At 46.5% G+C, this 27,430-nt stretch overlaps 1 protein-coding gene across 6 annotated transcripts in view; it reads left to right on the top strand.

Moving 5' to 3' along the window:
- DIP2C (disco interacting protein 2 homolog C) overlaps positions 1-27,430 on the top strand; it is a 375,852-nt gene that overhangs the window by 307,579 nt on the left and 40,843 nt on the right. For all 6 annotated transcript variants that reach the window (XM_005564485.5, XM_065520211.2, XM_065520210.2 and 3 more), the window contains 5 exons: positions 952-1,063; positions 1,145-1,254; positions 4,799-4,929; positions 15,629-15,797; positions 18,021-18,191. In XM_005564485.5, coding sequence (XP_005564542.3) covers positions 952-1,063; positions 1,145-1,254; positions 4,799-4,929; positions 15,629-15,797; positions 18,021-18,191 — 693 coding nt within the window. The remainder of the gene's footprint in view (positions 1-951; positions 1,064-1,144; positions 1,255-4,798; positions 4,930-15,628; positions 15,798-18,020; positions 18,192-27,430) is intronic.

Below are 27,430 nucleotides of genomic sequence, written 5' to 3'. Positions count from 1 at the left end.
CCTCAAGATGTAGAAGTTTCCTACTCCTTTTTGAAAGTATAGATCTGTTTTTCTTCGTATACAGCTGGAGGAGTTTGAGAGGATTCAGCTGTATTATCCCTGTTGAAGGAGGAACTACAGGGGAAAACCGTTTGTGGGCAGAGAATACACCTGTCCCGCCCACACCTGAGTCCCTTTTAGCGTGGTGCCAGAGACTCCCACAGTGGCCACTCCTGCTAGAAAGTCTGTGCGACGTGTCTGGGTGTGTGTGACGTTTCCAGGAGAACCGTGCGCGACGTGTCTGGGTGTGTGTGACGCTTCCAGGAGAACCGTGCGCGACGTGTCTGGGTGTGTGTGACGCTTCCAGGAGAACCGTGCGCGACGTGTCTGGGTGTGTGTGACGTTTCCAGGAGAACCGTGCGCGACGTGTCTGGGTGTGTGTGACGTTTCCAGGAGAACCGTGCGCGACGTGTCTGGGTGTGTGTGACGTTTCCAGGAGAACCGTGCGCGACGTGTCTGGGTGTGTGTGACGTTTCCAGGAGAACCGTGCGTGACGTGTCTGGGTGTGTGTGACGTTTCCAGGAGAACCGTGCGCGATGTGTCTGGGTGTGTGTGACGTTTCCAGGAGAACTGTGCGCGACGTGTCTGGGTGTGTGTGACGCTTCCAGGAGAACAGAGCTAATGCTGTGAGTGGTGAGCTCTTTTCTGCACGTGTCATGACGTTGACGCTGTGGGTGCGCTGGGACCAGGAAGTGCAGACGCAGCAGCTGCAGGCCCCACCCCTAGCCCCCGTGCCTCCACAACCAGACCCCTAGCTCTCTTCTTAGCCAGCAGCAGGAGACAGTGGGCTCGGTAACCTAATCTGCCCGTTAAAGCTACATGGTTTTAGCGTGCATAGTGAGCAGGAGACCTGTGTGAAGCGAGCACGCTTTCATCTGGGTCCACGTTCATGGCTCCGTTCTCTGATGCCAGGTGAGTCGCTCTGCGTGTCTGATGACGACACAGCTGATCTGTAAGTTGCTGCGGTCCAGGGAGGCGGCGGCGGCTGTAGACGTCAGGACGTGGCCCCTCATCCTGGACACAGGTCAGTGCTTTGGCTGCAGAAGGTGGTTTGCTCAAGGCCTTGCTCAGGCTGGATCTGCTGATAAGCCGTGTTCCTCTCCAGATGATTTGCCAAAGAAGCGGCCTGCCCAGATCTGCAAACCTTGCAACCCAGACACCCTCGCGTATCTTGACTTCAGCGTGTCCACAACTGGGATGCTAGCTGGCGTAAAGGTGAGCGGGGCGGCTGTGGGAGGCAACCACAGAGCGTGCTGGGGGTGGCAGGCTGCGTGCTGACTCTCAGCGCCTCTCGTGTAGTCAGACTCTGAGATGTGGAAAGAGCTGTACATACGTGTTTCATCACAGTATGACACGTATGACTATTTCCTTAACCAGGCTGATTCTGTCCAAATGTCCCAAGTATGTTTTTATGTGAACATGGTCTCAGTAGCCGACAGAAGAACACTGCGAATGTTTTCCTCTTACTGGTTCTCAAATCCGAATGCTCTGTGATAAATCTCTGTACACTGCACTTTCTAGCGTTTTAACCTGGGCTGTATTAGAAATCATCATGACCCTCTCAGCTCAGACGCTGCCCTCGTCGAGGTGCCTTGCAAACCGCCCCGCCTTGGGGACTTCGCAGCCTTGCACGCCCTCTGCCCCGTCCGTGGGTCTGACTGGTGAGCTGGCTTTGCCTCGCACAGTTCTCACGCTCCATCCACCTCTTAGTAGAACTGAGGTGGAATACCAAAATAGTTACAATATGAAATAAAATAATTTTTCAAAAGCTTTTGAAAAGAAATGTTTTCAGATCAAGATGATTTAGTTACTGCAGTCTGAAGTTAGCTGTGACCCTCCTACTGTCATAGCCAAAAGAGAAGCACCTGCTTCCAATCATAGCATTTTCATGGCCCACTTACAATCTCAGCGTCTGACGTAGAGTAGATCATCAGAACTCTCTTGGCTGCTTTAGCCGGTGTCAATTCCTGTTTCTCTGCTGAAGTCCCGCGAAGGCCCCACTGGCCCTGTGACCCACAGCCAGGGTGATGGGAGCACTGTGCACCCTTTTCTCTTACACTCCATACACGGTTGTCCATGCACTCGCCTCTGAATTCCCCCTGGATCCTGAGGGCAGGGCCGTGTCTTACTCTTCTGTTCATCTCCGGCGCTTAACACAGTGCCTGATAAGCTCTCAGTACTTTAGTATTTGCTGAGCTGAAGAACTCAATTCTCCACCTAGAATAGTGCTTTGCACAGAGCAGCAGTTCAGGGCAGGCTTGCTCTAGTTGCTGAGCTGAGTGGGTGGGTAATTTTAGGAGGCAGGATTTTACTAACCTCCTAATCCAGGGAGGCAGGAGTCTGGATGGATGTTCTATAAATTCAGTCTCATTTCTCCTTTAAACAAAAATTTGCCTTAAAAGCGAAGCTAAAAAGAATTACTTACATTTTACGTTCCATAATAATTCTACGTTCCCCTGTATGCATATAGTAAGACAGTTATGAAACCTCCTGGGCAGAACTTCCAATAGTGATGGAACATTTTACAGTGGGAGGACCCCCACCCCAAGTTCTCTCACCTCTTGCTGGAGTGATGAATGAATGATGGGGAGCCACGCATTTGGATTTCCCCAGTTATTACAAGGCTCTGTGCTGGTCCCTAGTTTAGCTCTGGTGACATTCTGCTTCAGATCAACTTGTGACTTTTTTTTTTTTTTTGAGTTGGAATCTTGCTCTGTCGCCCAGGCTGGAGTGCAGTGGTGCGATCTTGGCTCACTGCAACCTCCACCCTCCTGGTTCAAGCGATTCTCCTGCCTCCGCCTCCTGAGTAGCTGGGACTACAGGCACATACCACCACCCCCGGCTAATTTTTTGTATGTTTAGTGGAGACGAGGTTTCACTGTGTTGGCCAGAATGTTCTCGATCTCCTGACCTTGTGATCTGCCCGCCTTGGCCTCCCAAAGTGCTGGGATTACAGGCGTGAGCCACCGCGCCCGGCCGTGACGTGTTTTAAAACCGCAAAAATCAGACCATTTTCTTTGTTGCTTTGACTTCCTTTTTCCTGAGGTTTGGCTAGAGAGCTTCTGTGAGAAAATTGATCTTGTTAATATATTTTATTGTATTTCAAAGTAATCGACATTACATACGGACTGTAGGGGACTATTACAGGGATTAGGGAAGGGGAAGATGCGGAAGCTCTTCACTGGTCACGATGGGGGATGATTGGATTTTGGCCACCATCTCCCTGTGGGATGGTGGAAGATGGTGAAGGGCGTTGGAATGTAGGACCTGAGCTCTAACTCCCAGCTCTTAACTTATGTCACAGGCAGCAAAATCTTTAACTTCTGTGAGCCTTCACTTTCTGATCATTAAGATGGGTGGGCACCCAGCAGGTCTCGCTGGCCACGTTCTGCATAGCAGAGGCTATGTCCAGCCCTGGAGATAGCCACGAACGAGGCGGGGCGTCGACCAGCAGAGGTGGGAGCGCGCCATGGTGCCTCCCCTACCTGTGGGACAGTGTGTTGGAGAGTGGATCACACAGGAACCACTTCCTGCGTGACTTGCTGTTCAAATGAACTCTTTGAATAGCTGGCGTTGCCAGGTCCTGGAGGGCCAGTGGTTCTGAGTGAGGTTTACTCATTGAAAATGAGAAGTCCCGTGAAAATATCAGCCACTCACATTCCCCAGACACGACATAGCCCCAGCTTGGCGACAGTCGTCCCCAGTCCTAAAAACAGCCTTGGGCATTTGGGACCAGGTATCATTTGTTGTTTTCTGGGTTTTGTTCTCTAAGATTTGTTGAAGAGACAGGGTCTCACCCTGCTGTCCAGGCTGGAGTGCAGTGTAATCCTAGCTCGCTGCAGCCTGGAACTCCTGGTCTCAAGTGACCATCCCACCTTGGCCTCCCGAAGTGTTTTGATTACAGGTATGAGCCACTGCGCGAGGCCAGCACACGTTTCATGTGGCCTTTCTGTCTTAAAGACGTCTTGGGTGTCGGGGCCCATGCATTTAATGCAGCTTTATTGTCCTGTAGGTACCCATGGGTTTGAAGTCCCCTGCGTTCAGTGCAGCCCTGTTTTCTCACGGGTGTCTTACGGTGTCAGGTCCGACGCGTTTAACGCAGCCCTGTTTTCCCACGGGTGTCTTACGGTGTCAGGTCCGACGCGTTTAACGCAGCCCTGTTTTCCCACGGGTGTCTTACGGTGTCAGGTCCGACGCGTTTAACGCAGCCCTGTTTTCCCACGGGTGTCTTACGGTGTCAGGTCCGACGCGTTTAACGCAGCCCTGTTTTCCCACGGGTGTCTTACGGTGTCAGGTCCGACGCGTTTAACGCAGCCCTGTTTTCCCACGGGTGTCTTACGGTGTCAGGTCCGACGCGTTTAACGCAGCCCTGTTTTCTCACGGGTGTCTTACGGTGTCAGGTCCGACGCGTTTAACGCAGCCCTGTTTTCTCACGGGTGTCTTACGGTGTCAGGTCCGACGCGTTTAACGCAGCCCTGTTTTCCCACGGGTGTCTTACGGTGTCAGGTCCGACGCGTTTAACGCAGCCCTGTTTTCCCACGGGTGTCTTACGGTGTCAGGTCCGACGCGTTTAACGCAGCCCTGTTTTCTCACGGGTGTCTTACGGTGTCAGGTCCGACGTGTTTAACGCAGCCCTGTTTTCTCACGGGTGTCTTACGGTGTCAGGTCCCACGCGTTTAACGCAGCCCTGTTTTCTCACGGTCACGGGTGTCTTACGGTGTCAGGTCCGACACGTTTAACGCAGGCTTATGTTTTGCAGATGTCTCACGCAGCCACCAGTGCCTTCTGCCGTTCCATTAAGCTGCAGTGTGAACTTTACCCCTCTAGAGAAGTGGCCATCTGCCTGGACCCTTACTGTGGACTGGGATTTGTCCTCTGGTGCCTCTGCAGGTAAGATTCCTCTCTGTATCTTTACGTTAAAAAAAAAAAAATCGTGCACCTTCCTCTCTAGACCTTAGACCCAGCCAGGCAGCCTGAGCACTGTCCCCGCACCCCGACCCCTGCCAGAGGATGCCTGGGCTGACCCCTGTCCCCTCTGCCTCTCCTGGTGGACTTGGCTCTCAGGGACAGAGCAGTGCCTGGGGTGATTTTGACTTTCTGCAGCAGTGGAGGAACATTTCAGGGAACTGTCTGTTAAGGACCTTTATTTCTGACCATCAGAAGACTCCCAGGCTCCAGGCTTGGTTCTTACGCATATAAAGCCTGGCGATGGTGCTGGGCCAGCAGGCATTGCAGGCTCTTACCTCCCACCGGCTTCACCCCAGCTGTTACTGCAGGGCTCAGGCTGGGCAGGCCCCAAGGTGAGTCTGCAAGGGCTAAGCATTCTCCGGGGTGCGGCACGCTACCCAGCAGCCGGCTCGGAGCCTGGCCCACAGCAGGTACTCGGCAAGTATTTATGGGATAAATGAAGGACCAGAAAAACAAATGGATGTTTCTTGGCTTTTTTGTCTGATTATGCATACATGTTCATTGTAGAAATTTTAGAAAATACAAAGTAATATAAGGAATAAAATAAAGCCATCAACAATCGTACCACCTGATAAAGGGTGTTACCAGTAAAATCCACTCTTAGCATTGGACGTATAGTTTTTCAGAGTTCATTTTCCCGTGGAGCATTTTCAAACATGTAAGCATAGGGCGTGTTCAGTAATAAACACCTGTGACCATCATCCAGCTTCACGTGTCAGCATTTTAGTGGTTTTGTATTATCCGCCTGCTTTCCCCCTTTTTTAAAAAATGGGTATTTTAAAGCTAACACAAACATAAAAATAATTTCACTTATAAATCTTCTTTACACATTTTATGAATAAACATACATTAATATATTTATAAAGCTGAGATGCTACAGTATGAAATTGGTTATGATTTTCTTTATAGTGGATCTTTTTTCCTTTTTTTTTTTTTTTTTTTTTTGGAGACAGTCTCGCTCTGTCACCCAGGCTGAAGTGCAATGCCACAATCTCAGCTCACTGCAACCTCTGCCTCCTGGGTTCAAGCAGTTCTCATGTCTCAGCCTCCTGAGTAGCTGAGATTACAGGCACCTGCCACCACGCCCAGCTAATTTTTGTATTTTTGGTAGAGATGGGGTTTCACCATGTTGGCCAGTCTGGTCTCGAACTCCTGACCTCAAGTGATCTGCCTGCCTTGCCCTCGTGAGCCACTGCACCCAGTCAGATTTTTTTCTCCTGTCAGCACTCTTCTGGAACAAATATTTTTAATGTATTACTAATATTTAATAGTATTAAGTTGGATTAAAATGTAATCTTGTATTTTTGAAAAATACCGATGTTCTAATTAGGATAATTCAGCTTTTTGAGAAAGCAGATAAAAGTGAATAAATGAAATATTTAATGATTTTTGCCTGAGTCCAAAATGCAATAACATTGTAAATTTTTTTTTCGCGGGAAACCGCTCAGAACATGGCCTTAGCTGCACGTGCCAAGCTGAAGGGCAGAGGCCTGCTCTGAACAACTGCCCTTGTAGGGCGACTGTATTTCATTTGGCAGAGTATGCCAGTAGAACTGAAGCCAGGCGATGGAAGCCGCCTGCCTGCAGGCTCACCACGCCTGGCTCCCCGTGGAAACCAGAGAGACGGTGTTTGTGGCAGGGAAAGTAAGTTTTCGATGTGAACCCACGATAACAATAGACTCGTTAAGGGATTGTCCAGGTTGCAGTGAACTTTAACAAGCATCTTTCCTGCAAAATATAACTCAGAAGTCACAAGATCACAGTATTCTGTTGATGGCCCTTGCAACAGTAAATATAGCCATAAACCTTTCCATTAAAAAGAAAAAATTCTCTATAGAAGCAGATCCCAATGGACTTGCTTTAAAAAACAAAGAAATCACTTGGATCCTAGATGCACAATGACTAATACAGAAGTTAAACATAACAATGACTTCCCTTTCCCATGCAGTTCAGGTCTGGGAAGAGGATTGGGCAGAAGAGGCCCTGGGGTGTCACATTTGAGGCCTCGTCCTCGGGCTGTGCTCCTACGATAGCGCAGCAGGGTGGGGAGGACGTCTTGGTCGGGGGCAGCCGCACAGGGCGCCCAAGCCCAGGTCGGAGGAGGGGAGTCCACGGAGGGGTGTCCTGGCATGGGCTGTGGGAGCCAGGCAGGGTGCAGTGTGGGGAAGTCAGCTTGTTCCGGGAATCAGCAGCAGCACAGGGAGATCAGCTTCGTGTGGGGGATTAGAAGTAAGTGATGGGGATACGTTCCAAATGGGCGATTTCGTTGTGTGAACATCGAGTTTGCTTACACAGACCTGGCTGGTACAGCCTGACACACCCAGTCCGCAGTCCTGTGCGGCGTGTTAGTGCAGTGAATGCTCTGGGCAGTGGTAACGCAGTGGTAAGTATTCGTGTGTCTAGACATATTTAAACACAGAAAAGGTACAGTAAAAAGATGGTATAGAAGGTAAAAAAAAGAAAAACAGCTGTGTAGGGCATTTCCCGTGACTGGAGCTGGCAGGAGTGGAGGTTGCCCAGGGGAGTCGGCAAGTTGGTGAGTAAGTGGCACCTGGACGTGAGGCCCGGACATGACTGCGCACTGTTGTGGCCTCTGTAAATACCAGACACTTCGGCTATACCAAGTTTATCAAATATGTTTTTAGCTCTTCAATAATAACTTAACCTTAGCTTACTGTAACTTTTTAACCTTAAAGTTTTAATTTTTTAAACTTTTTGACTCATCTATAAAAACACTTAGCTTAAAACACAAACATATTATACAACTGTACAAAAATAATTTATCTCTATAAGCTGCTTTCTATTAAATTTTTAAAAATGTTTTATGCTTTTGTTAAAAACTAATAGGCACACACATCAGCCCAGGCCTCTACAACACACATGCGCATGCACACGCACGCACGGCTACCTAGGCCTCCACAACACACACGCACACAGCTGCGTAGGCCTCTGCAATACACATGCAGACACATGCACACACACACAGCTGCCTAGGACTCCACAGTCCACACATACACGCACACATCAGCCTAGGCCTCCACAACACACACACACAGCTGCCTAGGACTCCACAGTCCGCACATACACGCACACATCAGCCTAGGCCTCCACCACACACACATACCTGCATACACAGCTACCTAGGCCTCCACAACACACACACACAGCTGCCTAGGACTCCACAGTCCGCACATATACGCACACATCAGCCTAGGCCTCCACCACACACACATACCTGCATACACAGCTACCTAGGCCTCCACAACACACACACACAGCTGCCTAGGACTCCACAGTCCGCACATACACGCACACATCAGCCTAGGCCTCCACCACCCACACATACCTGCATACACAGCTACCTAGGCCTCCACAACACACACACACAGCTGCCTAGGACCCCATAGCACACATATACACACACATCACCCTAGGCCTCCACAACACACACACACACCTTCCTAGGCCTCCACAGGGCCAGAGTGTTCCATGTCACTGTCTTCCCCTCCACCTCTTGTCCCACTGGAGGGTGTTCAGGGACAATACGCGTACGGAGCCGTCACCTCCTAGGATAACAATAGCTTCTCCTGGAAGACCCTCCTGAAGGACCTGCCGAGGCTGTTTTACAATTTATTTATTTTTATATAAGTAGGAGGATGCTGTAAAATAACAAAGTACAGTAACTTCGTAAACCAGTAACACAGTTGTTTATCATCATGGTTAAGTACTAGGTTGTGTACATAATTTTATGTGCTCATCAGAAAGCTGATCCACCGTGCCCAAGTAGACTTCGTCCCCAAGATGCAAGGTTGTGTCATACGCAAATCAAAAAATGTGATGCATCATGTAAGCAGAACTGAAGACGTGATTGTACCTGCTGTGCTTTTATTTGACTGGCAGCACAGGTTTGTTTAGACCAGTTACCACCACCAACGCAAGTCATGTGTGCTGCCACGTCTCTAGGCAGTAGAAATTTTTCAGCTTCGTTATAGAATCATGAGACCACTGTTGTACATGGACCTGTCCTCGACCAAAGCATCGCTATCCTCAGGCATGCTAATTTTTTAATGTTTTGTAGAGATGGGGTCTTGCCATGTTGCCCAGGCTGGTCTTGAACCCCTAGGCTCAAGCCATCCTCCCACCTCAGCCTCCGAAAGTATTGGGATGATAGGCATGAACCACCACACCCAGCCTACAAAAACTTTTTTTTAAATTAGCTGGCTGTAGTGGTGTGTGCCTGTGGCCCCGACTACTTGGGAGGCTGAGGTGGAGGCTCACTTGAGCCTGGAAGGTTGAGGTTGCAGTGAGCTGAGATCACACCACTACACTCTAGCCTGGTGACAGAACAAGACCCTGTCTCAAGAAATAAAAAGATTGCAACAGATTATAACACTTTGAGTAATATAGGAAATTTTCCAAGTATTTAGATACATAGATGAACAAATGGAAAGCTTGATGAGAAGTGAGGATTTCTATAGTAGCCATCCACGAAGTAGTTAGAGGAAAGAGAGGCTTCACGGTGGAAAAGCATGAACCAGGTGGTCCAGGCAAAGCTCAGTGGTGGTGAAGCCTGCAGCACATGGCGGGTGGGATGAGGAGAACAGCATCCGCGATACTCCTGCCAAAGACACCTGCCCTGTATCTCCCCATGTGGAAGCATCGGCCCCCCAAGTTAGGGGACTGACTGGACAATGCACCTGCCTAGAATCTTCCCAAAGCCTGGTGTCGTGAGAATCATGGAAACATCCAGAAACTGGCTCTGGGCAGAGGGAGGCTGAGAGCCGACCGCTTTCTCACGGTGCGCCTGTGCAAACTGGACCCTTTCGCTTCAGATATAATCGGGGACAGCTGAAGAGACTTGAATAGGGCCTGAGCTGGGACAGAAGGAATGTGCTGGTTTCTGATTTTGATCGCTTAGTTGTTTGTGGAGGAAAATAGACTTGTTTGTTGGAAATTCCCACTGAGGTGTCTGGGATTAGGCATCAGGTCAGTGACTCACCATCAGATAATCCAAGGGAGAGAGAATTATTTTAAATGTACTTGTAACTTTTCTATGACTTGGTGATTATTCGAAAGTTAAGTAACACAAATAATTTGTGTTGTCATCCTAAAGCTTTCTTCTGTCATAAAGTAGAGGATTGTTTATCTGAGAATTATGAATATAATGGGATTGTTTCAAAATACTTTTTAAGATTACACCTGTTTTTAAAAATTGTGTCAGCCCATATTCATGTATTGGAAAATTCAATATTATTAAAATGGTAGTTCTCTCCACATTGTTTTATAGGTTTAATGTAATTCCTATCGAAATCTTGGCAGGCTATTTTTTGGGGTTTTTTTGGAGCAGAAATTGATAATATCCTAAAGTGAATATAAGGGGCCCACAATAGTCAAAGCAGTTTTAAAATAAGATAACTAAATTGGAGAATTTAGAACTTCTCATTCCTGATTTCAAAAATGCTGCAGAGCTACAGTAACCAAAACAACATGGTACTGGCATAGAGACAGACTGAGATAGACTGATTATATATGACAAACAGAATTGGGAGTCCAGAAATAAACCCTTATATTTATGGTCAAATAATTTTTTAACAGAGTTACCTGAGCAATTCAATGAAAAGAGTTTTTCAACAATAGATGCTGGGAAATTTGGACATTCACATGAAAATGAAAAAAGATAAACCTTGACTCAACATCATAAGTTAGTTCAAGTGGATCATAGATCTGAATGTAAGAGCAAAAATTATAAAAATTTTAGAAAACACGAGTAAATTTTCATAATCTTGGGTTAGGCACAGAGTTCACTAAAGGTACGCTACATAAATACTGATAAATTGGACTTGAACAAAATTTAAAACTTTTGTATATCAAAAGACACGATTAGAAAGACAAGCCACAGTCTGGGGAAAAACATTTGCAAATTATAAATCTCATGAAGTACTTCAAAGCACCTATGTAATAAACTTTTTCCCTTTTTTTTTTTTTTTTTTTTTTTTTGAGACAGTCTTGCTCTGTTGCCCATGCTGGATCTTAGTGGTATGATTTCAGCTCACTGCAACCTCTGCCTCCAAGGTTCAAGTGATTCTCCTGCCTCAGCCTCCCAAGTAGCTGGAGCTACAGACATGCACCACCACGCCTGGCTAATTTTTTTGTATTTTTAGTAGAGAAAGGGTTTTGCCATGTTGACCAGGCTAGTCTCGAACTCCTGACCTCAAGTAATCTGCCCGCCTCAGACTCCCAAAGTGCTGGGGATTACAGGTGTGAGCCACTGCACCCAGCCTATGTAATAAACTCTCAAAACTCAGAAACAAGCAACATAATTTAAACATGGGCAAGAGATCTGAATAGATATCTCACCAAAAGAAGACATACAAAGGACCGATCAGGACATGAAAAGATACCCAGCATTAATTAGGGAAATGTAAATTAAAACCACAGTGAGATGCCACTTCACACCCACTAGAATGCTGTCACCAAAAACACAGGAAAATAAAGTTGGAGAGCTCGTGTTTTCTGACTTCAAAACTTACACTGCGAAGCAACAGTAGCCAAGAAGGTGGAAAAACGAATTCTCATACATTGATAATGGGAATGTAAAATGGGGAGCCACTGTTTGGCATGATCTTAATTAAGCAGACTTGCTGCAAGACGCAGCAGCTGCCCTCCTAGGAGGAGGAAAAGCGAACGTCCACTCAAAGACTTGGTGTGAGTTCCCTGGAACCTCGGTCAACACGAGGAAACAATCCAGGTGCCCGCCAACAGGTGAACGAACAAGGGACGCCTGCCACATCCATAAGGTGGGTGCTTCTGTGCAGGATCAGCCCAGAAGCACCTGCTGAGGGAAGGAAGTGTGGCTGTGTGGTAGGCAGTGTCCAGAAAAGGCAAGTTTGTAAAAACAAAGTAGAGTGATGACAGTGGCTAGGGCTGGAAATGGGACTGACTGCAGATGGACACGGGATCCCTTTCAGGAGGTGGGAATGTTCTAGAGTGGTGACAATGTTACAACTCTTCAATTTTACTAAAAACCATTTAATTCTGTGCTTAAAATGAATGAAATTTAGGGTATGCAAAGTTTACCTAAATAAAGCTGATGGGTTTCTTAGAATAGGCCAGGCACAGTGGCTCATGCCTGTAATCCAAGCACTTTGGGAGTCCGAGGTGGGTAGATCACTTGAGGTCAGGAGTTCAAGACCAGCCTGGCCAACATGATGAAACCTTGTCTCTACTAAAAATATAAAAATTAGCTGGGCGTGGTGGCGGGAGCCTGTAATCCCAGCTACTCAGGAGCATTAGGCAGGAGAATCACTTGAACCCGGGAGACGGAGGTTGCATTGAGCCGAGAATGCACCACTGCACTCCAGCCTGGGTGACAGAGTGAGACTGTCTCAACAACAAAAAATAATAAAGTGCTTCACTGCAGTAACTGAAGTGTGTAGGGAGACCCTGGGCTGGATGGCATGCCTGCTGGCAGAGGGGGCACCACCGAGGACCCCCGGGTGAGGTGAACCTGTCTTGTTGAATTCCCAAGTTGGGAGAGTTTTCAGTTGTTGGTATGTTTTGTCAGGTTAGTAATCCGAAATCATCAAATTGCTAATGTACAAATGTATGTTACTTACCAAATGTCCATTTTTATTCTTTCTGAAGATCTAAAGTACAGCTCAGGTTCCCAACATTCTCAGAGAAGAATGTCTTCAGAATAAGCAACCTGCTCTTAAGTAGGTTTGTCTTGTCCATGGCAGAATTTATTGCCAGTGGCAAAAATCAATTTTGGCTAATACAGCAATTAACCAACATTTATCGTATTAACTGAGATAAGGGCAAGTAGGAAATCATGAGTTGGGTTTTCTATTTGTTTCTGCTGTCAAGATTTGTTTTTTCTTAATGTTGACTTCTTATTTATGGGGATGAGGAGGGAGGTGAAACTATATTTCGTTTTCACAAGTATATTTCAAATTCTCTAGCCAGGAATTCACACTGGGTACCCAAGCCCGTTTGTCTGCTGGCAGTTCTGACAGAGCAAATCATTAATGCTGATGTGTATTTTTGAGGAATCCACTTCCAGGGACACTTAGAAATGGTTAAAATGACTTTGGGCGTCCAAGGCAGGAGGATTGCTTAAACCTAGGACTTCAAGACCAGCCTGGGCAACATAGTGAGACCCCATCTCCACAGAAGAGTTTTAAATTAGCCCCTCATAGTGGCACGTGCCTGTAGCCCCAGATACTTGGGAAGTGGGAGGATCACTGAAGCCCATGAGGTCAGGGCTGCAGTGAGCTGTGATCGCACCACTGCACTCTAGCCTGGGTGACAAAGGAAGACTCCGTCTCAGAAAAGAAGAAAAGAAGTGGTGAATATGGTAAATTTTATGTTACATATGTTTTACCACAATAAAATTTTTAAAACTAAGACTAAATGGCCAATTTACAGCAGAGTAATAATTCGAGGCCTCATATTCACCCCTTATGTGCCTAACCCTGTTCTCCAAGGATTCAACCCTTGAAAAGGTCACTATTTGCTATAAAGTCATCCCTCGGTGTCCACAGAGGAGATGGGTTCCGGGACCCCGTAGGTACCAAAAAGCGAGGATGCTGAAGTCCCTGACATAAAATGGCATTGTATGTGCACATCACCTGTGCACTTCCTCTCTCATGATTTAAATAATTTCTGGATTACTTGTAATACCTAAGACAATGTAAATGCTCTGTAAATAGTTGTACTGTGTTGTTTATTCAATAGTGATAAGAAAATCTACGAGTTAGGTATAGACGCAGGTTTTTTCATGAACATCTTTGATTCATGGTTGAAGCCAGGGGTGAGGAACCCACAGACACAGAGGGCTCTCTGTCCTTTTGAAAAGAATAAATCAAGCTTTGGAAAAGAGAATGAGGAAAGAAATGGAAAATTGCCCAAAAACGCTTTTGTCACATTTGCCAAAGAGTAGTTTTTCATACTAAGGGTCCTGTTTGAAATAAATTTTGTTAGCCAACTTAATTTCCTTACATTTATTTAGTTGGATTCCCTTATAAACAATTATGAAAATTTCTAAATGAGATTGGCCACATTAGAGAACTGCCTTTAGTATTATAGCATAGTAGTTAACAAGACCTAACTTGTTAATCATAGTGCTATTTCACTGGTAAAATTTTGTGTAGGCCTCTTGTGGCGGCTCATGCCTGTCATCCTAGCACTTTGGGAGGCCAACACAGGAGGAGCACTTGAATCCAGGAGTTTGAGACCAGCCTGGGCAACATGACGAAACTCTGTCTACCAAAAAAAAAAAAAATTAGGCGTGGTGTTGTGCACCTGTAGCCCCAGCTACTCGGGGGCTGAGGTGGGACGATGGCCTCAGCTTGGAATGCGGAGGTTACAGTGAGCCCAGATCACACCACCGCACTCCAGTCTGGGTGACAGAATGAGACCCTGTCTCCAAAAAAAAAAAAAAAAGGTGTAGGTTGGGCATGGTGGCTCATGCCTGTAATCCCAACACTTTGGGAGGCCCAGGCACATCTTACATGGCCACAGCAGGAACAAGAGAGGATTGCTTGAGCCCAGAAGTTCAAGACGAGCCTGGACAACATAGACCCTACCACTGGAAAAAAAAAACAAGCATGGTGGTGTGCACCTGTGGTCCTGCCGACTCAGGAGAGGCAGGAGGATCGCTGGAGCCCAGGAGTTTGAGGTGACAGTGAGCTATGATTATACCACCGTACTCTAGCCTGGGCAACAGAACGTTCTTACTAATTTTTAAATCTTAGAACGTGATTTATCTGGGATATGTTATTTTAATGTATGGCATCTATTAATGTGAATTCATAGTAGTAAAACCATTAAAAATGTAGTTTTGACAAATTGTTTGTTAAATCCACACTTACCCCATCAATTGATGATAAATTAAAATATGTAACCTATCACTGCTTCATTTCTCTAAATTTATTCTCTCATATGAAGGTAAAATTAAAGAATGGTTATATTTTCTCTCTTCTGTTTGGTGATTTGTTGGGATCATTTTTAAATAAAAATCTGAACTTAAAAAGATTGAGTGACTAACTTTACTTACCATAATTGTCTTTTTTTCACCCTGGCTGTCAGTTTTCTAAACCACGTATAGGCCTACTCTTTCTTAAATTGCTGTTTGGTAAATATTTTAGGTTCTGTGGTCTCTGTACTATCATCTCAAAGCTGCTAGAGACAATATTTAAACAAATGAGTGGTGGTGGCTGGCCCTGTTCCAATAAAACTTTATTTACAAAAACAGGAAGTGTCTGTGGTTTGCCAGCTCCTGTTCTGAAGCTAGACTTTTTTGGACCAAAATTTGAACCCTGTGTTTTCTACTAAGAGGATCCAGTTTGCTGATGTCGCAGGTCTGAGAGACGTCAGAGCATCACAGCATTCAGTAGTCTTAAATGTGTGTTCAAAGTGGTAGTAACTGCCTCATGATTCTGTAGTACATATTTGCTTTTCATGTGAACATGGTTGTAGTTTGTAGCGTTGGTTTTACTGTCCCCTTCTACAGATGGCAGCACAGGCTGTTCTAAGTCCTCCTCTTCCTTGGAGTCAGTGCTGCCCTGAGCCCTCCAGCCTTGCTGAGCTCCCATCCTGACAGCCTCCTCTTTCTCTGCAGTGTGTATTCTGGGCACCAGTCCATCCTGATCCCACCCTCCGAGCTTGAAACCAACCCCGCCTTGTGGCTTCTCGCCGTGAGTCAGTACAAAGTCCGAGACACGTTTTGCTCCTACTCCGTGATGGAGCTGTGCACCAAGGGGCTGGGCTCGCAAACAGAGTCCCTTAAGGTAAGCAGCTCCCTTGGCAGCTCAGCGCCCCGCGAGCCCACAGGGACTTGTTTCTAAGAAGGCACGTCTGTGATTGGGTGAAGTTAAAACAGTCCTCCAAAAAAAAAGCCTGGGTTTAATCTAACGTCACCTGAAGCTTGCAAACTGCCTTTATATGAAAATGTTTTTAACGTGAATATTTCCCCACGACCACAGACAGTAACAAACCAGAATGTAAAATATTTTCAATGCCAATCATTCCTCTGGGTCTACTTGAAAGATCCTAAATTTGATTTTTTTGTTGAGTGGATTCAGTGTTTTGAAGTGTTCGGTGTTCAGAAGCTCTGAGGTGATGTTAACTTGTTCTGATACTGGTATTTAAGAAGGTAGGTTTGAATTTAGCCACTCACTTTTGTTTTTCCTGGAGACCCTGATTTGTGGGTCTGGACCCTAAGCTCAATTCATTTTACAATTAAGTTAACAGTGTTTTATTTTTAAGTAACTGCCATTATGTAAGAATAATGGTATTTCCCTCCATTTAAACCAATGATGTTTTGATAGGTATATCTTCATGGTAAATTAAGTAGTACTTAGCTCCAAGTAACTAGGAGGGAATAATCATCTGACCAGTTTTGACTAAATTTCAACCGACTTTGTACTGTTTGGATTGTGTGTCTGTCTTCGTATATACATGGATTGTGTTTGTGTTTGTGGCATCCACACACAGATCAGTAGTGCAACAGTACATTTATCCGTCCTGCATTGTTTTCCTAATGCATAAAGCTTGAACAGGAAAGCAAAACTCAAGATAACGTTATGTAATATAAGTAATTGTGCAATCATTTTGAGTTCTATATTTATATAGGAAAAAGTTACACAGCATTATTCATGTTCATCTATATTGTATTAAAAAGTGAGTACATTTTCATGACCTTCCTGTTGGCACATACATAAATAACCAGAATAAATAATGGCATAGTTGAGGGTCACTACGTATTCATTTCATCCTTACAATAGCTCTTTAAAATAGGAGCCGTTATTGTCTCCATTTTAAAGCTAAGGATCTTACATCACAGAGAAATTAAGCGACTTCTCCAGGTTCTTAGGTTGAACGAACCTGGAGCCAAATTTATAATCTTTGGCTTCAGACCTGCTATTGCAGCTGCACGTGCTTTACCTCTCAGACATGAGCGCGTGTGAATACGTGATTTGTATTCCCCAGACTTGAGTTTTTCCCGTTTACCTCTGTGTGTGCAGTCGTGTCTGTGTGCTCAGCATGAATGTTGAAGTCAGCTAGAGCTGTGTGTCCTCCTTGCTCAGGACGCTTGTCAGTGGTCCGTGGGCTGAGGCTGCCTGGAAAGGGCTCGAAGGACCTGACGGCTGGGGTTTTGGTGGCCGCCCTCTTAGCAGCTCTGGCTTCCACTCCAAGACAGTCATTCACGGTTCGCCTTCACATTCACAAGCCGTTCCTATCACTCCCTTGTGTTCCCTCTTGGCCCGGGCAGTGCCACAGAGTGAGCTGTGCTTAACTCCTTGAAATCCTTGTATGACTTTTGCTGCTGTGCTCAGCTGACTGAATTTGGTGTGGAAACTGAGATGTTCTTAATCTTATGCTTACTGTAGAAACAGACACGCTGAGAGTGAGAATAAATTCTTGGTGTAATGGGGCATACATGGAGCACTGTCTATGAAGTCTAAAAATTTAGGTTTATGTTCCTACATATTAAAATGCAGGTTTTCAGGCTGGGTGTGGTGGTACATGCCTGTAGTCCCAGCTACTTGGGAGACAACAAGGTGGGATGGTCACTTGAGCCCAGGAGTTCAGCTCCCCTGGGCAGCATAGCAAGACCCCATCTCTTTAAAATATGTAGATTTTCCCCATTCCTCTCCAGTGTGTGTTCTGGTACATCCACGCCCAGAAGAATGTATCAAATGCCTCTCCTTTCCCGAACTGCCTTTAATCGTCTCATCCAGGAAGTTGCTTTTCCTCAGCCTGTCTCCTCATCACAGTTCTTGCTGTGGCTCCAGGCGGCTGTTTGTTCATCAGTTGAATAGCTGTGTGAGTGCTTTTTCACCACTGTGGGTTTGTTACATTAACGAAGTGGACACAGGCGGCCCTGGAAAGGCATCGCCGTGTTGAGTTTTCCAGTGTTTATGTGGGGATCCGAGGGAAGGCGTCTCCGGCTCACTCCAAGCTCGGCCGGCCCGTGGGGGCTGACTTGGTTTCTCTGTCGTTATCTCCAGGCACGAGGGCTGGACTTGTCCCGAGTGAGGACCTGCGTGGTCGTGGCGGAAGAGCGGCCACGGATCGCGCTCACACAGTCGTTCTCAAAGCTGTTTAAGGACCTGGGCCTTCACCCGCGGGCCGTCAGCACCTCGTTCGGTTGCAGGGTGAACCTGGCGATTTGCTTGCAGGTGAGATTCGCCGACATCACGGTGCGGAGCTGGAAGCTCCCGGGGTGGGCACGGCCGACTGGCTCCAGGCGTCTCCCTGGGCTGATGCTCAGCTACCTTCAGAAGAGATCTTTCAGTCACACGCATGCGGTTGGTGCAGATATCTGTGTTTTTACACTACAGTCTGCGTTCGTATCCATTTTCGTAACAAGCATTCATAGCCCTTACTGTGTCCTGGAACATTGTAACTTTTGTGACAGGAGGAACAGTTTGTCCAGACCTCTGCTGTCGGACTTTTTAAAGATTAGATACTAGACAGATCAAGAAACCAGTCCCTCGAAGTACTTGGTCTCATGTGTGCAGACGATCTCTGTAGGAAGAACTTAATTACATTGAGCAGGTTCTGGGATTTGCTGCTGCAGTGGCAGTGTAGAAACAGCAAAGCTGCACTTGTGCGAAGCGGGCGTACGTGAAGGGGCTCTGGCAAGACCGCCTTGCATTAACGGTGGCTGACGAGCCCCAGGCAGAGCTGCAGATCTGGTTCCTGGAAGAGTAAGGGCTCCCCTCTCCGCAGGTGCTGGTGAGGCAAATGGTTGGCGGGCGTCACCTCCACCTCCCTCTCTGCCCACCTGCTGTCCTACTTGTGGTCCCAGAGTGATTGCTTAAGGTTGCTGCTGGGTGAGCCTCTGAAGGCTCCGTCTGTGCTTTTCATGCCTGTCGAGGTGCTTGGAGTTAGCCACCAGGTCAGAGGAGGGAACCTCCTCTCTGCCCAGGATCATTTCAGAAAAAGTAGCCGCAGAAAGGTTTTCTTGATTTTCTTTTTTCTTTTTCTTTTTTGAGACAGGGTATCACTCTGTCACCCAGGCCGGAGTGCAGTGGCATAATCACGCATACTCGCGGCTCACTGCAGCCTCGACCCCCCCGCCCCCGCCCCCGCCCCCGCTCCCGCCCCCGCTCCCAGGCAGGCTCAAGCAACCCTCCCACCTCAGCCTCCCGAGTAGCTGGGACCGCAGGTGCCCACCACCACACCTGGCTAATTTTTGTATTTTTTGTAGAGACAGGGTTTCACCATGTTGCCCAGGCTGGTCTTGATCTCATCAACTTAATGATCTGTCTGGCTTGGCCTCCCAAAGTGCTGGGATTACAGACATGAGTCACCGCACCTGGCCTTTTTTTTTTTAATTTTCATACATGGGATGTTCCTTGCTTCTGTCTTCCTTCTCTTTTAATTATTACAATAGCTTCATTTTTAAGAAATTATAAATTACCAAATTGCTCTCAAGAGTCAGGTAAACCTTGTCCTATGGTTAAAATTAATACCCTTTTCTAAGAGGTCATCTGAAGAATTAGATTTATCTCACCAACCTAGTTCTTAAAATATTGAAGTTTTCTCTCCCTATTCACCTTTTTCTGTTCCTCATAAATGTCTATCACCATCGATCCCATTAGGAGAAACAGGAAATGCAGAAGTCGGCTTCTTAAATCAGTTCAGCAGTAGTGTGATGTCCCACTTGTCTCTGCCCACCAGTGACGGGGACCCCCGGGCAAGAGCAAATCAGTGATTTGTGAGAGACGGGCACTGGCCACGGCCAGGCTGCTGCTTCTGGCTTTGTCTCTTAAAATGTCGGGGTGGGGCTGAAGGGAGAAGAGCAGAGAGTAACCCTTAGCACTGCGCCCTCCAACAGGTGACAGAGTTCAACCTGTGTTGCAAAATTGGCCTCTTGTAGAGTACGTACATTTATTTTCTTCTTTACTTTTTCATTTATTATTTATTTCTATCCACCTGGATCCAAAATGGTTTTTTTTTGTTTTGGTTTTGTTTTGTTTTTTTGTTTTGAGATGGAGTCTTGCTCTGTAGCCCAGGCTGGAGTGCAGTGGTGCGATCTCGGCTTGCTGCAAGCTCCACCTCCCGGGTTCACGCCATTCCCCTGCCTCAGCTTCCCCAGCAGCTGGGACTACAGGCGTCCGCCACCAGGACTGGCTAGTTTTTTGTATTTTTAGTAGAGATGGGGTTTTGCCATGTTAGTCAGGATGGTCTCGATCTCCTGACGTCATGATCCGCCCGCCTCGGCCTCCCAAATTGCTGGGATTACAGGCGTGAGCCACTGCGCCTGGCCCCAAAATGTTTTAAGATGGTTTACAGGGAAGGAGTACGCTCAGTGGGAGAAGATAAAATACACTAAAAACGAACAAAAACATGGAGGTGAAAGAAAAAAATTGCAGGAAAGTGACGGCCTGAAGAACAGTTGGCGTGCTGGTGTTTCCGCGAGGCTCTGAAGTGTGCCACCGGCCTTACCTCAGCACCAGGGCGGGGCCGGACACGTGCTGGATGTTGAATGAATGTGCCCTGTGAGAGTGCTGAGCCCAGTTCTGTATTCTTAATGGGAAATAGCAATATGTTCTTGTACAGAAGACAAGTTTATCAGTATGACCGCTGAGTCAAAATTCAATATTGCTAATCATGGGTCGTGGCACTATTTTGCAATCTTGGCAGCATCTTTAAGCACTTTTGTCCATGTTCAGTTTTCTGCTTGACCTATTCATAACTCCTTTCGGTCAGCATTTCCTTATCTGAATAGTATTGGAAAATAGTTGGAAGTATCCAAGTGTCTACTAGCAGAAATTAAATTTATGTACAAAGCAATGCAGGCTCACCTCCCCTTGCCTGAAGCTTTGAGGGCAGGTGCGCTTCAGAATTAGGTTTCTGGCTTTGTGAGAGGTGACGTGGCACAGATGCCATGCATGATGCCACAGTTCAGTATCACATGTGCCAGTGTTCCTGCAGCAGGGAAGGGCAGGAGACCCAGACTTAAAGGGGCTCATGTCAGCCTAGGTCAAATTTTACTACAAAGAAACTTAAGACAAAGTTTGTGCCATCATCAAACATTTCTCATAGTGAGATGGACAGTAGGCATGTAGGTAATTTTTTCAGGAAGCGACTCATTCTTAGTAAGTGAGCAGTGAGAGGCTAGAGTGCCATGGACATGGGGAGGCATTCTGGGGGAGGGCGGTCAGGAACACTTCAGAGCACACTGGAAGGGCGAAGCCATGCAAAAGTCCAGTGAAGGCAACCGTAAGTGAAAAGGCTTCAGGCGGAGCTGGTCTTTGGAAACACTCATTTTCTGGAATTTTTGCAAAATTTTACATGTTGGTGATAGCAAACAAGCAGAGCGGGAGAAGCCCAGGATCCAGAGGCAGAAACCACCTCTTGCTGCCTGGCTCTCCACAGAGTAAATGTACACTGAGTGCTTACGAGTGGTAGTAAGGAAAGCCTGAAATGTTTCTGAATTTTGTGTACTTTGAATTTATTTTTCTTTATACAAGAATATTTTAGAAAACAAAATCAGAAAATATACTTTAGCTTATAAATAACACTCATAAACCCATCTACCCTGAGATGATCACAATCATTTGATGTAAAAAATAAAAAACAAAAAATTAAGATACTCCCAAAATTCCAAACCTTGTACCTAAATATTTAAAGATATTGACAAATGTAGTTTTCAGTTTGAAGCAACAGCATTGTGAATGAGTATGGAAGCTGGGGGGTGTCTGCCCTCAGACTGACTACATTCTAACAGCGCTGGTTTCCCGACTGGAGCCCCGCGCCCCTGACTGACTGCGTTCTCGCAGCGCTGTTTTCTCCTGGCTTCGCTGGAACCCCCGCAGGCCTTCCCTGCTTGTGTGCTCTGGTGGAGGAAGCCTGATGGAGTGAGGAAAGAGTTTTGTCTCCAGGAGATAGGGAGCAAACTCAGCAAGGAGCATTGTCCAAAAGAGAGAGGGAGCCTCACCCGTGTGCAGCAGGGCTTAGGAGGCGTCAGGGTCAGAGGGGGTCCTGGTCTTCAGGGAAGGCTGAGCTGCGCAGTTCATGAGTATTATTACTGCAGGATTTAAAGGCCTTTCCGGTGCTACTGAGCAGTGCTGCATCCTCAAGGGGGAAGCCGCGTGCAGTTTTACCAGTGCTGACTTGGCACCCGGACAGGCACTTTTTAAAACATACCTGATACACGAAACGTTACAGGTGTACAGAGACACACTGGGCATTTGTTTTTACTTTGCAAAAATCGGCTCCATCAGTGGTGCTCTGGTCCTCCCACCATCCAGCCCCAAGCATCTGCCTCCCCTTGGTGCAGTTTTTCCTAAGCCGCTTTCTCATGCAGTCTTTCCTGCTTCTGCTTCGTAACCCGGACACTGTGCTCGGCCTGGATGGACTCTCCTCTGCCCTTGTCCTGCTTCTCCACGTGGGTCCCCTCCATGGGGCCTTCTCCACCTCTGTCAGCTGCAATGCTCTCTTTCCTCTGAATTGCCAGCGTACTTCGTTCTTCCTCCTTTGCACTTTCCACCTGCTTTATAGTTATTTATCAACATATGCATGTCTCTTCTGCTCTGTGAGTAGCTGTGTTACAGAACACAGTTTTTTCTTTGTTGTTGTAGTTATTGTTTATAGAGACAGGGTCTCACCGTGTTGCCTAGGCTGATCTTGAACTCCTGGCCTCAAGTGACCCTCCCACCTCAGCCTCCCAAAGCACTGGGATTACAGGCGTGAGCCACCACAATCAACCAAGAGCACAGTTTTACAAAAGAATCTCCCTCCCTGAGTGTCCAGTGCCATCTCACATCATCACAGGCACTTCTTGATGTTGTATACATTTTGTGAAAGCACTGATATTTGATTCTGGGGTTTTTTGTTTGTTTGTTTTGGGAGATGGAATCTTGCTCTTGTCACCCAGGCTGGAGGGCAATGGCATGATCTCAGCTCACTGCAACCTCTGCCTCTTGGGTTCAAGCAATTCTCCTGCCTCAGCCTCCCAAGTAGCTGGGATTACAGGCACCTGCCACCTGCCACCTCGCCCAGCTAATTTTTGTATTTTTAGTAGAGACGGGGTTTTGCCATGTTGGCCAGGCTGGTCTCAAACTCCTGACTTCGTGATCCTCCTGCCTCAGCCTCCCAAAGTTGATTCTTTTAACTGCCAATCTGTGTAATAAATACAATTTACATTAGAGAAATTAAACATATACTTACTTGACTAGAGTGTAGTCTCCCGTGGAAAATGACTTGGCATGATGAATTTTCTCTAAAATGAACCCCTGGTGTGAATCTTCACCAGCTAAAAGCTCACACGACATCTGTTAACTGTTCCTTGCAAGTGAAAACCTAGGGTTTACTATTCTTCAACCTTCTAACAGCATTTTCATCTCAAATAGGAAGTCTGGGGCTTGCACCTTAAGAGACATTCACACCGGAAAAATACATTCTTTAGTCATTGCATTGGACCGTTGGATTCAGACAGCGTCTAGTTAGGTCTGACTGTTAGATTCAGACAACGTCTAGTTAGGTCTGACTGTTGGATTCAGACAGCCTCTAGTTAGGTCTTCCCATGCTCCTTAAGGGCCCTTTCAGTCATTTGAAGATGAGAGATGGAGGCCCTGAGAAGTGAACTTTCCTAATTGACAAAGCTAGGAGGTAAAAACAGAACAAAATTTAGAAGTAAAAGCTATTTGTTACTCTTAGGAGTAACATTTCCCAGAATCTTTAGCTGTAAAAATGACTTTAAAACAATTTGAATTTATTGAATTTATGATAAAAGTGGACATTAGAAAGATCAAATTATGACTTCTGTGTTTAATTAGCTTTCACATAAATTTCTTTTAGTATTATTAGAAGGTGTCATTTATTACTTGGAAATATATTTCTCACAGCCACAATTACTCTTCAGAAATGTAAACTGGAAGGTCTCTTGTTGCATTAGATTTAGAGATATTGTTCACTGTAACAGAAAAATTAGCATCCTCCTTCTAGTAGAAGGGAAGAAAAACATGAGGTCTTCTGTTTTCCAAAAGAGACCTCAGTTGTTTATTTACTAGGAAAAAAACATCAACAGAAACTTTGATTTTTATTATATAGAAAAATACCTGATTTATCTAAGAGGGCAGCTTTATTATAAGTAGCTTTGTGGGATTAAATCAATAGTAACTATTGCAGTGACCCTTAACTCTTGAAACTCACACAACGAAAGAGAAATACAGCCACCCTAGTAATAGAAAGAGTCATGGATTGTTGAAAGAAGTGAGCCGGGCATGGTGGCTCACACTGTAATCCCAGCACTGTGGGAGGCTGAGGCGGGTGGATCATTTGAAGTCAAGAGTTCAAGACCAGCTTGCTCAACATGGTAAGACCCTGTCTCTACTAAAAATACAAAAATTAGCCAGGTTCAGTGGCACACATCTGTAATCCAAGCTACTCGGGAGGCTGAGGCAGGGGAATCGCCTGAACCTGGGAGGTGTAGGTTGCAGTGAGCTGAGATCGTGCCACTGTACTCCAGCCTGGGCGATGGAGCAAGACTGTATCAAAAAAAAAAAAAAAAAAAAAAGGAAAAGAAATGTGGAAGGCTCAGGAGATGATGTAAATCTTAAGTAATTCTCAAAATAAAGTTATAATAAGACTTGCATTAACTTGAGCTCTCAGTTTCCTTGTCCCCCTACACTGCTTTTAGGTGAAGGAAATAAATAAGGTGCTGTTGGGGATTTTGAAAGCCTCAGGGAATGAGCCACTGTCAGCAGGAACTTCACGCCCTCTCCTGCTACACGGCGTCCCAGCCAGTGCTGGGGATCATGGAAACCGTCTTCCAGGTACCCTGCACATCAGTCAGCTTTCTGACCTGTAAGCAATGGAAACCTCCTTTGGCAATTTGAGGCACCAATAGGTGGCTCTCAGAACCACCAAGGGAGTAGGACCAGCGTTGGGACCCTGCGTCTAGGAGCCGCTTGTGCAGTAGCATGTTCTTGTGAGGAGAACATGAAGTCTGCACTGCTGACCTTGTTCGTGAACACGAGACTTCCCCACCAGCATGGCATTCCCCAAACCTGGATCATGTCAGGACACCTTCACTGCCGACAGCAAGAGCCCAATTGCTTTGTCCTGTAAATGGATGCAACTGGTTAGTCATCTCCCCACACCCTAGCTTCCAGGAAGGCTGGGAAAGGGACTTCTGGTATTTCTGGTATTTTTACTTCCTGTAGAGCCACAAGGGCTCTGTATCCAAACAGGACTCAAAAAGTGGAGTTCTCCTGATACAGGAGGAAGGTAGAGATGTACGGTGACTAAACTGTGACAGCTGGTGGCTGCTCCCGCCCCTCCCTTTCGCTGCCCAGCATCGCTGCATTCTCGTCCTGCCCTCATGCTTTCCACAGCCCTAGGAAACCACCGTGATGCAGCTGCTGCTTTTACATCTACTCAGGCACTCGCCCTTCATGCAAAGGGGAAACAAGCCAAAGCCTCTGGAATTACCATGACCAGCGTCAAACCCACGGCTTTCTAGGTGATGCCTCCTCTTCCTCCATTTCCATCACTGGCATTCTGTGACCTACAGATGGAATTGTAAAATTTACAATTGAGGGATGGAGAGAGAAAAGAGGAGGAACATTCAAATTCTTCTACCAGTGTTTTTGGATGTCTCACGTGCCCTAGGCGCTGGTGGACACTGCACTGAACAGATAATCATGGGGATCTGCAAGTTGCTAAGTGAGTCTTTCCATCTGTCTCCAGGAATGTTGGAATCACCACCAGAAGAGTCTTAGGGACCCAGGAGATCGTGAAGAGGGTACGAGGGGTTAACTCCACAGCCTCAAGTGTTCGCCTGGCTTTCAGCGAGGGATTTTCTGTCACAGTCACAGAACATTCCTGGCTTTTAGTCTGTGTCTTGAACCAAAAAACAAGAATCTGAGTTCATCATTCAGTCAGTACAACAAAACAGTCATGCTGCGTCTGTCTGGGTGCTTTCATCTGCTGTGTGACTCGGCAGCCCCTAAGCTAAAGTCTTCCCAGGCCCTCTCTCTCAAGTGTCAGAGCACGGCGTCCAGGCTGCCAGCCTCATGGTGCTTCCTGCACAGCTGCTCAGCCCTGCTGTGCCACTCAAAGCAGAAATAGGCAATATGTAAATGAGCAGGCATCGCCGTGCTTCAGTCAAACTTTATGAAAGCCAGTGTGTGGTGCTCCTGATGACCAGTTTGCTGGTGGGTGGCCTGAGCTGGGTTCACACTGTCTGTGGCCCCCACCCCACCAGTAATCCATTCCAGAGCCCCCCGTTTCCTGACAGTCTGTCACCTGCATCAACGCCTGATGACAACATCCAGATCCATCCATTGGATGCCAAACATAGAAACAAGCTCAATGTGATTTTTGCAAATTTTTTGAAGGTTTCTGAATTCCATTTTTTATTGAGATGTAGAAGTCACAAGAGACTCTTGTTCCGACCATAACCATCGGAACAATCTGGTTAATACACAGATTCATCGTTTTTAAGATCCATCAGAGAGTTGAAGACTCAAATGTAAATGAATTAAATTTCTTCCGAGGAGAAAAGAGACCTGTATGTGGCTTTTCCCATGGCAGAGGAACCAGGAGAAAGAATTTACCATAAAAAATGATAAAGCAAAAGGTTTCTGAACTTTTTAAAAAACATAAATGGCAGTATCTGGTTAGCAAGGTAGATGAGAATCCCAGGGGAGCCCTAAAAGTGGATCCATTTTCTCTGAGGCACTCTGGACCTTTAGTGTGCAAAAGGCAGGGGCTCCTGAGGGCTGGGAGGTGAGCAACAGAGCCCTGGCTACCCCTCCAGGGCGGACCGGATCACCCAGCAGAGCCCTGGCTACCCCCTCCAGGGCGGCCCGGATCACCCAGCAGAGCCCTGGCTACCCCTCCAGGGTGGCCCAGATCACTGTGGGAACTCCACTCACGCTTCAACAACGGAAGTGGGATGAGGGCATAGCACATCCCTCTGCAGCGCCCTTGCCCTTCACCATGTGTAATATATTTGCCTTCCAAAGGTTGGGGGTGTGGCAGTGGAATAGAAGAAGCTGGGGGTGAGACTGAAGAGAGAATCACCCAGTTACCTGAAGAGCCAACAGCGAAACGGTGGGCGGAGTCTCCTGCCGTTTGGAAAGCAGGTCCTCGCCGTGAAGCATAGACGACTTCCAGGGTCAGTGTCGGGCCCAGCATCCGGGTCCTGCCCATAGACTTGTAAATTCTTTTCTGGGGATAAATGTTATTTAATATTTACTGTTCTTTTAAATACAGTCTTCGTTGTTCATAAAATATTGTGTTATATAATCAAAATTTAAAAGAGCTGCAAAGAAGCAAGAGAATTGGACTCATGTTCATGAGAGGAGACGGCCCCTAAAACAGTCAGTAGAAGAGACATGCTGGAATTATCAGAGACTTTGGAATAGCTGTGATAGGTGAGGCCAGGAATTTGTTGAAA

This window comes from Macaca fascicularis, chromosome 9 (genome assembly GCF_037993035.2).
Source record: "Macaca fascicularis isolate 582-1 chromosome 9, T2T-MFA8v1.1".
NCBI classification, from domain to species: domain Eukaryota; kingdom Metazoa; phylum Chordata; class Mammalia; order Primates; family Cercopithecidae; genus Macaca; species Macaca fascicularis.
This window is presented reverse-complemented; position numbering and strand designations above follow the sequence as displayed.